Source organism: Gavialis gangeticus, unplaced genomic scaffold (genome assembly GCF_001723915.1).
Source record: "Gavialis gangeticus isolate Ggan-Ray unplaced genomic scaffold, GavGan_comp1, whole genome shotgun sequence".
In the NCBI taxonomy this organism is placed as follows: domain Eukaryota; kingdom Metazoa; phylum Chordata; order Crocodylia; family Gavialidae; genus Gavialis; species Gavialis gangeticus.
This window is the reverse complement of record NW_017729032.1, coordinates 4,704,579-4,714,810: the sequence shown is the minus strand read 5'-3', so window position 1 is coordinate 4,714,810 and position 10,232 is coordinate 4,704,579. Positions and strand designations below refer to the sequence as shown.

Sequence of the window (10,232 nt, the reverse complement as noted above, 5' to 3'; positions counted from 1 at the left end):
ATACTTGTGGGCCTGGATAAAATAATAGCATCAAGGAAAATCTTAAGAAACGTTAAAATGCAGCTTTATAGTACAATTGTTCAACCTCATCTTTTATATGGTTGTGAATCCTGGATGCTGACTTAAGGCAAAAGGAAGAAGGCTGCAAGTAGACAGTAGAAAGGAAAATATTTGGTGCAGTACAAGAAAACGAAATATGGAGGAGAAGACGTAATCAGGAGCTTGTGGACATTTACAAAAGACCTGATGTCTTGGGCAAGATAAGAGCACAGAGAATCAAATGAACAGGGAATATCATGAGAACAGATGAGACAAGGCATACGAGGTTGATTTTGGAAGCTGAGCTGGACAGTATCAAACCTCGAGGCAGACAAAGGCAACAATGGGAAGATAAAATAAAAACTGAGCTGGAAGGGATAAGGGAAGATGCAACAAGGTAGAAGGAGATTATGGAAGATAGGAGGAGATGGAAGGCTGTAGTTAAGGCAGTTGCAGGTCCTTGAGGCCTGGGAGACCAGAAAGAGAGAGAGACATTTGTACTATGGGATAATTTCCAGTGCAAAACCTTTCATTTGGAGTTTATTTAAAATATTAGAATAATTGATTTTTAGATTTTTTTATTTTTTTTTAAAGCAAATGATTGCAAATACTGTCTGGATGCATCTACTCATATGCTTTACTGCAGAGCTAACTAATTAGCTCTGCAGTAAAGCGTCACCATCTATTCTAGATCACACCATCTATTTGTGTGCCCATATCACAAAAAATTAATTGACTGTGCTGTAGGATAGTACTGTCTGGGACAGGTACTATCAGAGTAATTACATGTGCCAAAACACACGTGTAGACAGTGGCCGGGGCTGGTTGGGGCATGAGGATGCTACAGTGAGGGGGCTGCTTGCTGGCTAGCCTCGAACTGTAGCATCCTTCTGTCCCAGCCCCTCTGCAGCATGTTGAGCCAGGGTGAGGTAGCCCTGGGGTAGTAGGTTGACCCCCTGGGTCCCCTGCCAGCCTGGAACTGCTCTGTCCCAGCTCAAAGTGCTGTGATCCCAGGCACACATGTAAACACCTCCCAGGAGAAATAAACTCCAGCGTGAACTGCACCAGAGTCTATTTTTTTGTCCTAATTACACATGTAGATGCACCCTCTGTATTTTAAATTATTTTATGCTTATAGCGTATTTAAACATCTGTAATTTAGCAACTGATGTTGCACAAAATGTTGCATCTCAAAGGCAGTCTCAATGGGTTATATAACATCCCAGGGTTACCACCAAGGAGATTTTAATAATGTGAATAAAGTAAACGCAACAAACCAAATCAAGTAAATGCTAAACTACGTTCACCTTGAATCATGGCTGCTAGGGGCTGCTTATGCTGAGGGAGTCCTGGCATCATGGGTTTCCAGCCAATTAGTGAACTTTAAAACTTGTCCGTATTTCAAGGCTTTTTCTTCCTGTAAACAGAAAAAAAAAAGAAAAAAGAAAAAAAAAATTCTGTCCAAAACAACTTGCTGGGTATTTACTTTGAGAGCAGAAGCATGAGATTTCAAATACTACATCACCCTCTTGGGTTCATTATGCAGATTTCAAACACGTTGTCCGCTCTTGCTGTCAGCTTCCCTGCTTAAATATTTAAATAAGTGGTTTTACTTGCCTGAGCCATATATTGCACATAATTTTTCACCCATAAGATCTGCATCAGTATAGTGACTCATCTGAAACAGTCAAGGTTTTCTTAATGCATAATTAACTGAAGGACCTTTTCAAATCTTTTTGCAAATCCTAAATGTTGTGATCGCCCTTTTCGTTCATAAGTAACGTACTGCATGGCCTTCCAGTGAAGGAATCTGTGTGCTGCTAATGAAGACAAATGGGCGAAAACACACACTCCATTTGGTGTTTTAGAAAACTAATACACCAGTTGTTTAATACCTAGTGGAGGCTTAGGTCCAGTGCAAGTTGTTGGAAAGTGTAGAAAGTTGAGGTCACTTAAAAGGGTCAGAAAGGTGATTTTAGCTTTGTTCTGGATAAAACTGTGAGTTATTTCTTCATAAAATCATGGCCAGTTTGATTGGGCCAGCTGTGTCACTAATCTTGTGTGTAGTTTGAACTGCATCATTCATCTATACAGGGGTGATCTTGATTTAAAAAAGAAACCATTTGTGCAAGCCAATAGGAAGGTTACCAAACAACTCATTTCTTTCCTTTGTCATTTAGAAGCCGAAATGATCTGGCTCAGACACTCGAGCTCCTGAAAGCACAAATTGATCCTGCACTGTTGAAAAACAACAACCAGCAGGACAGTTCATCACGTGAAAGCCCAAGCCTAGAAGATGAAGACACCAAAAAGGAAGAAGAAACATCTACCCCAGGTTTTGTATCCTTATTTTTCACCAAGCTTTAGATGTTGTGCTGCATCAGTTTGAATTTTCAACCTCCTGAAAAGAAAAAGTTCTAGAATTGAGGTTTTTTCCGCTGTCCTTTTGAGCTGTATACAATGTTTGAACTGTGTACAAGGAATAAACATCCTGTTGTTTAATGATAGTTTTAAATGCTAATTATCTAGAATACATGAATCTGTTTTATACATCTTATTGTTCAAAAGAATTTGGGAGGAGTACTCAATTTATTTGGAAAACAAATTATACATACAATCCTTCTTTTAAAATAGTTTACCTTTGTTTTTGCTGTACATTTTGAGTTATATTATTTTACAGTCTTGACATTTGCTCTTTTGTATTTATTTATCTTTCTTCCATTTGTTGTGTACTGGGTTTTCACCCAACCTTTCACATTCCTAATGGACATCAAATTTTTTTCTGTTGATGCAGTACTATAATTCAGGGGTTCCCAACCTTTTTATGTCCCGCCTTTGGCAAACCATGGACTGGAAGTGACTGTGGACCAGCAAACTGCGGACCAGCTATGACCGGCATACTGCGGGCAGGCAGCCAACCCTTTTTTATACTCAGTATAAAAAAGGATTGGCTGCCAGTCTTCAGTATGCTGGTCACTTCCAGTCCGCAGTTTGCTGATCTGTGGTCACTTCTGGTCCAGCAGCCAACCCTTCAGGCCGTGGCACGGGGGTTGGGAACCCCTGCTAATTGTTTTCAACATAACACTACATCTGTTGTTTTACTTTTGCATTTATACTATAAATTATGGGTTGTTTCCCCAAACCTTCTGTAACCTATTTTGAAAATGAGAGAGGTGCTCTCAAAATAATTCTGAATAGTTGGATTTGACTTGATTTAATAATGAATTAATTAAAATTGAATTAATTAATATTGACTTGAATTAATATTGACAGTAAAGACCTATCGGATAACAAGTTAACTGTTCCTATCTTGTTTTTTCTTATCAGTGAAGAACCGCTATTCCTCGTTGCTTTATTACTGCCAATTTTTGACATGTTTGATGCAGATGTTTTTAATAGGAATCAGTGAATCTTAAGTCATCTTAAAATCTGTTTAGCTGAATCAGTTTTAAACCTTTTAGAAAATGTCCCTAGTTTAGAAAAATCTCAAGGTAGCATGGCATACAAATCCATCAAGAACCCCTAACACCACTACTTGTTGCTTGACTAGCATACGATGTATGTAGCTAACAGAGCTTGCAGTGCTATGCACAGGGGCTTTGTCTGTAACAGGTATTAAGTTTATTTGTAATTTAATTGGATGGTTTAAGCACAGACAGTTCATTACAACAGGTAGCACTGTTCTACACTGGTGAAGTTAAGAACTGGTGTTCGTCCTGTGCTCTAGGCCAGAAGTGTCACACTCTCTAGGGGCTCCTTACAGGCTAGATCTGGACATAGTAGGGTGAGTGGCAGCAGTGGCAGAGAACTGCCCTTGTCACTTACCCCATGCTGCCAACACTTACCCTGGCCAGGCTCTGTGTCCTGGATTTTGGCTCTGGATGCTGCCCCTGAGTTCCCAGCCCCTCTAGAAGTCCCAGGAGCCAGGCAACACAGCTCCAGGGGCTGAATTCAGCCTGCAGGCTATTTGTTTGGTACCCTGGTCTGGGCATTGTTCTTAGAAACAGTGTATTCTGGGAAGTCAAAAAAGGCCTTCCAGTATTTTGTGGAATTATAGTAGAAGAACTGGTAGAATTATTTTACTTTGTCTTCACCCCCGCTTGCATTAAAGTAGTCCAGAAAGCAACCGTTTAAACTGCTCCCCTTCCTAAATTTGCTTACTTCCCTGAAATAGCATTTAGACAACTTGCAGAACAGATGAAGTTGTTTTTTCTACTAGATGTGAAATGCTTTATGAGTGATCTAGGAAGTTGAAGTGGTTCTTAGAATGGTAGCTTTCTTCAGGAGAGACAAGGATTAGAATTGCTGTTGCCTCCTCGTATTCTGGGGAGAGAGTAGCTAAGGGAAAAAAAGAAGAGTGAGAGATTGAGGTCCTGGATAATGAGGAGGGAAGAGAAGACTGAAAAAAATAGAGGAAGATGAACCAATGTAGTTGCACTCATTTTTTCTTGGGTAGCTACACTGTAATAAGTTACACCAGCGTACAGCTGTATAGTGCATTTCTGGTTCTAATACAAGTAATTCCTTAAAACATTTTCAGATGAAATATTTGAAAGTAGAGTTTCAGGTCTTCTCTCCTTAGGTTTTGAGTAATAAATGTTCTAGAAGCAATAGACTGCCATTCATTATGGCTAAAAGGTCAGCAAAAAAGAGAGACAAATTTGGAACTTTCCTGAATTCTTTGTTAGGTTTAGATGTTCTTGCTTTTAATTCAACAACTGCAATTCCCTTATATTTTATAGATAATATTTGGCAGTCATTTTGTTAATGCCAGCATCAGAGGAGACAGACTCTTAATAATTTCTGTAGGAAAGGCTCATTTTGATTATTAGAATGTACTGTTAGCTTGATTTTTTTTTTTTAACATCCTAGAATTTTTCTGGTTCTTATGTAATAATTGTTTTCTTATGTTCACAGAAAAGGAATTAAAAATAAAAGAAGAAAAAAAGACAGTGGAGGAACAGTCAAAAGAATTAGAAAGTCTTCCTCCACCTACTACCACAGAAGATGGAAACATGATTAAAGTGGAGAAAGTAGAAGAAAAGGAAATTATAAAACTTCCGGTTATCGTAAAACTAGAGAAACCCCAAGAAAACAATGAGGAAAAGCAGATTATCAAAGAAGAAAGCGATTCCTTTAAAGAAAACGTCAAGCCTTTTAAAGCAGAAGTAAAGGAAATGAAAGTAGACCCAAGGGATTTAAGAGAAGTAAAAGGCAGCACAGATAAAATAGTTCATGAACCTGAGAGATTAGACTTTTGTGTCAATGTCAGAACTCCCCAGGAAATTGTGGAGAAATCTGTGGAGGAAAGTGAGAAGCTGAAAAATGACCAACAGGCAAAGATCCCGCTGAAGAAGCGGGAGATCAAATTGACCGATGACTATGACAGCCCAATCAAGGGCCCCTTGTGTAAATGTGTTACTCCCCCAAAAGAGGTCTTGAAAGAGGAAGGGAAACCAGAAGAGGAGGCTTTTAAGCGTGTTCCTACCATTACTGCATTATGTCCTGATGGGAAATTACTAGTCAATGGAGAGGTTAGCTGTGAAAAAGCCCCAAATGTCACCCACAATAATAAGTCAGAACACTCCATCACCATGAAGGAAGAGAGCAGCAGCTCATTCAAGGAGAAAAATGGTATAAGTGGGGAAAAAGTACCAGACTGTTTAAACTCTGTTTGCAGAATTGTGAAAATATGTGAGGTTGAAAAAACTGTGATGCCTGTGGGAAAAGAGGTAGCAACTACAGTGTCTGAGATTGTTAGTCAGAAAGTGCCTTTAAAAGTGGAATCTAGTCCTACGGAAAAGGAGTCCCTTGACAGTATGACTTCTGAGATAATAGTGGAAGAGGCCTCAAAAACTGTAGACTGCCCCAAGAGCCCTGAAGAGAAGCTAATTTTGAAAATTAAAAAGGACAGAAGACTTCCACTTAAGGACAGCTTAGAAAAGCTTGAAAAGTCTATGAAGACATCCACTCCTAAAGAGCCACCCAAGGTGGATGTACCAGATGATGAGGGTCTGAAAAGCAAAAGTGAGTCGGAGAAGAAACCTGATTCTCCCAGAGCTGCTGAAACACCTCCATCATCTACTTCTCTTGTTGTTTCAGGCAAGCCTGTTTCAGAACAAGAGGGCTCTGACTGTAAAAGTACACTCCCTTGTGACAGCAAAGTACAGGAAAAATCAGACTGTGAAAAGCCAACAGAGGAATTGGAAGTTTCCATGTCAGAACCAGATAAACTAGATAACGCCCAAATCTCTAATGCAGAGGACACTTCAGAGACTGAAAATGAATCTACAGCACAGAAAAGCAAATTTAAATATAAACTGGTTTCTGATGAGGAAGGCTGTATTACAGATAACAAGGAGATAACCTCGGAGAGGCAGAAAGAAGGAATTAAATTAACAATCAGGATCTCTAGCAGAAAGAAAAAGCCTGATCCACCCCCAGAGGATGCCAATGCTGGTCGTACGTTAAGGAGGAGTCCAAGAATATCTAAACCTACTCCAAAAATTGTGGAGACTCGGGATCTGAAACCTGACAAAAAACGAATTGAAGATGATGAGGAGAAAATGGCAGCAGGGCAGAAGCAGGACCGAAAAGAGGATGTGAAAAAACAGGAGAAGGAGCCTAATGCTAAAGTCAGCAAGGTAACATGATCATAGGATGTAGGAGGAGATAGCTTAACTCTAAGGAGAAACCACATTTGCATAGGAATGGTGAGAAGTATGCTGTTACAGTGAACTTGTGCATGTGACGGACTCGTAATTTGGCTAGTACAGGTACTGATTTGAAAACAGCTCCAGGGAGAGTGCTAATTATTAGCATCATCATTTATACATTTCCAGATTCCTACATGAACCCTACCTTTAGAGTAACTACTGCAAATTAACAGGGGTATCTTCTTTTGGAAAATAAGATACTCAGATGTTCAGGTTGTGTTGAAGTGATGTTGTAGCTATTGTGGTCCAGGGAATCTGCAAGGAGCAAGGATTTTTGTGGGTGATATTTTTTATTGAACAAATGCATCCCAACTGTGCAGTGTGTCCAATAAAACATATCGCCTACAAAATTCTTAGGTTCTTCAGGATATTTTGAAGCCTATAGGTTAGATGTCAGATTAATAAGCTTATGAATATTTATTGTATTGCATATACGGATGCTTGATTGGTGAGTTTGATGACAATGATGAACAGATGGGGACTGAAAAAATTAAAAAGAGTATAGTATTAGCGCTCTGCAGAATTGAACTTGAGTTTTGTTTTTCAGAGTAACTCTTTCAGTGGGGTTATGAAGGAAATTCTTAATTGTCAGTTTTGCCCTAGATTGGATCTGGGTTTCATTTTGGGCAGGGGAAAATATACTTTCCCTGAAATGCTTCTGCCTTGCAATCAAAGCTTTCAAAGTTTGAAGGGTAGAAATAATTATAAGCCTAAAGGAAGACTATACAAAACGTGTGCATACAGCTTGCTTCTAGCTCTGTGTAATTTTAACTCCTTTTATTTCTTTTGAGCCACATACCTTCCTGAAATGATGCATTAAAAAGGAAAGAGGCGGTTTTTTTTAAGAACAAGTGCACATAATTGATGTGACAGTGTTGACTTGAAATCCAGTTAATTACAAAAGATGAATGAATTGTTGTTTCAGGTGCCACACTTCTGAGTCTGCCTACTGACTTCTGTAGTTCTACAAACCCTGTTTCCTATTTTTAAAAGTTTCCTCCCCTGTCATGCATGAATCTTTCTCACAGCCTGAATGCAAAGGTGACTTCACAGTGTGTAAATGCTATAGAGGAAGGACTGTCAAATACTTAAAATAAACTACAAAAGTAGTGAGATTTCTCTCCTTTTAGTCCTAATATTCCTAGATGCTACAAGTGAAGTAAGATGTTCACATGTAAACAAGCGAGTGTTAAAATGAAGTCTTTTTGAAAGACCTAGTGATCTAAATATAACTTAGTGTTCTAGTTAGATGTAAAAATTAATTCGCTTTTAGGAGAGGTTTGAGTTTGGAGCTCTAGTATAAAAACACGCATGCCCATAGATAGCTCTTTTAGCTGGTTCGATAAAAATCATGGTGTTCTTAAAGAGAAAAAAAAGCATTATTGCCTCTTTAAATATAAGCGCAATACATTTCCATTTTTAAAAATAAATGTCTTTAAACTTAAATTTGAAGTTTTGACCACTCGTGTTAATGAATTTTAAAAAATATTCAGGGATGTATCTAGTAGCTGTATTGGTCTGAGACAAAAAGAAATGCAAAACTCTAGAACTCTTGGTTCAGAAATGATACCTTTTATTACACCAACTAAGAAACTTTGAAAAAAAATTAAAAAGAGATTTTTTTTTTTGGTGATTCCTTAGCTGGTCTAGTAAAAGACATCATTTTGGAACCAAGAGTTCTAGAGTTTTGCAAAAAATATTCAAGCATTTTGTGCTTGCAGCTGAAGTTTTAAAGAAAGTAAAATCACTGAATTGATGGGAATTATTGACTAAGCACCTGGAGTAAGAATTTATTGAATTGCTAACTGAGCCTTTTAGTCTGCATGTCTGTAGGAATGTTTGGTTTGTTTCAGTTTATTTACCTACTTTAGTTTAAGTAGTTCATTTGGAGTTGAAAAAGCAGGAACATTTGTTTTTCTTTCCAATCCACAAATAAACAAGAGGGTAACATCTTCCAGTTCTAAAATCTTGAAGGATTGCCTGACCAGAAACAATCAGTTCAGTCAGTTACCTACAGGTAATACTTCCTTTAATAAATCAGTTTTAAATGCACAACACATTGGGCATGTCCCCACATGCAGGGGTGTGCGCTTGCAGTAGGGAAAAAAAGTAGTGATACAAATTTATGTCACATTTTGGTGCTGCGCACAGCCATGGATGTGTGCTTTGGTGCGGGGCAAAATGCCCTGCTTTGGGGAAACTGCTGTTTCCCTGCTCCTACTGGCTCCTGGAATGCTAAAGAAGCCAGGGGGAACTAAAGGAAGGGAGATGCTCTGGCTAGAGGTGCACCGATACATCGGTCTGATATTGGATTGGCACCAATATAAAGGAAGTTGACTGTATTGGAAATCAGCTTTTTTTGCCTGATGTGGCTGGTAATTTGGCCAATAAATGCCCCGTGCATGCGCGGAGCCACAGCACAACATGTAGGTGGTGAGGAGCACAGCCCAGCAGCTTGGAGAGCTGCATCCAGCTGGTAAGTCTGTTGTGGTGGGAGGGGGAGGGAAGGGGCATGGGGAAGGTTGATCAAAGCTCCCACAGTGAGGGACGGAGTGGAGTTGAGGCTTGGGCAGGAGCTATCCAGCCAGGGCAGGACAGGAGCTATCCAGCTGTGGTGGGGCAGGGTGTGGGACAGAGTCGCAGCTTATCTGCGGGGGTGGCTCCTGTCACTGTATGCACCTCGGGAAGGCATCAGGGACATGTACCTCTTGATCTGTGTGGGGCAAGGGCAGGCTGCTGCTGCGGGCTGGGACCAGGGCTGCACTGGGCTCTACCTGGGGGGGCAGGGTTGGGCCAGGCTGTGCTTGGAGCAGGGCAGGCGACTGTGCTGGGAGAAGTGCTTGAGGGGGGGCTATGATGAATTTTGGGGTGGCTGCAGCCCCCTCCATAGCTCCTCTCCCAACGTCACCCGCACCCGCCCTGAACACAGCCCGGTCCAGCCTTATTTCGGAAAGAGCTCAGTGCAGCCCTGGCCCCAGCCCGCAGCGGCAGCCCTCCCTGCCCCACACATAGATCTGGGGGCACCCCCCCCATGCCCTCCCCCGTTGCGTGCAGTGGCATGAGCTGCCTCACCCCCCTGCCCCCCCAGACAAGCTGTGTCTCCATCCTGCGCCCCACCCCACCACAGCTGGGCAGTGCCTGCCCCAGCCCCACTCCCTCCCTCACTGTAGGGACCTTGATTTGCCCCTCCTTCTCTTTCCTTCCCGTACCCCTTCCACCCCAGCAGACTTACCAGCCGGACGCTGCTCTTCAATGTACCGGGCTGTGTTTTAGAAATCGGATTGGTATCATCCAATATGGTTCCTTAAAAATCAACTATTGTATCAGCCCCAAAAATCACTATCGGTGCACCCCTAGGTCTGGCCAGCAGCTAAGTGTTTCCTGGGAGGACTAAGCCTCCATGTGTGCCCGCTCACACTCCTGTGGTGTGTGCCATGCCTCTTTTTTGCAGCATTTTTTTTTTTGCTACAGAGATTT

General features: G+C 41.0%; 1 protein-coding gene across 1 annotated transcript in view; it reads left to right on the top strand.

The window, feature by feature from the left end:
- RSF1 (remodeling and spacing factor 1) overlaps nt 1-10,232 on the top strand; it is a 64,898-nt gene that overhangs the window by 11,354 nt on the left and 43,312 nt on the right. The window contains exons 4-5 of the mRNA XM_019524481.1: nt 2,220-2,374; nt 4,957-6,683. Coding sequence (XP_019380026.1) covers nt 2,220-2,374; nt 4,957-6,683 — 1,882 coding nt within the window. The remainder of the gene's footprint in view (nt 1-2,219; nt 2,375-4,956; nt 6,684-10,232) is intronic.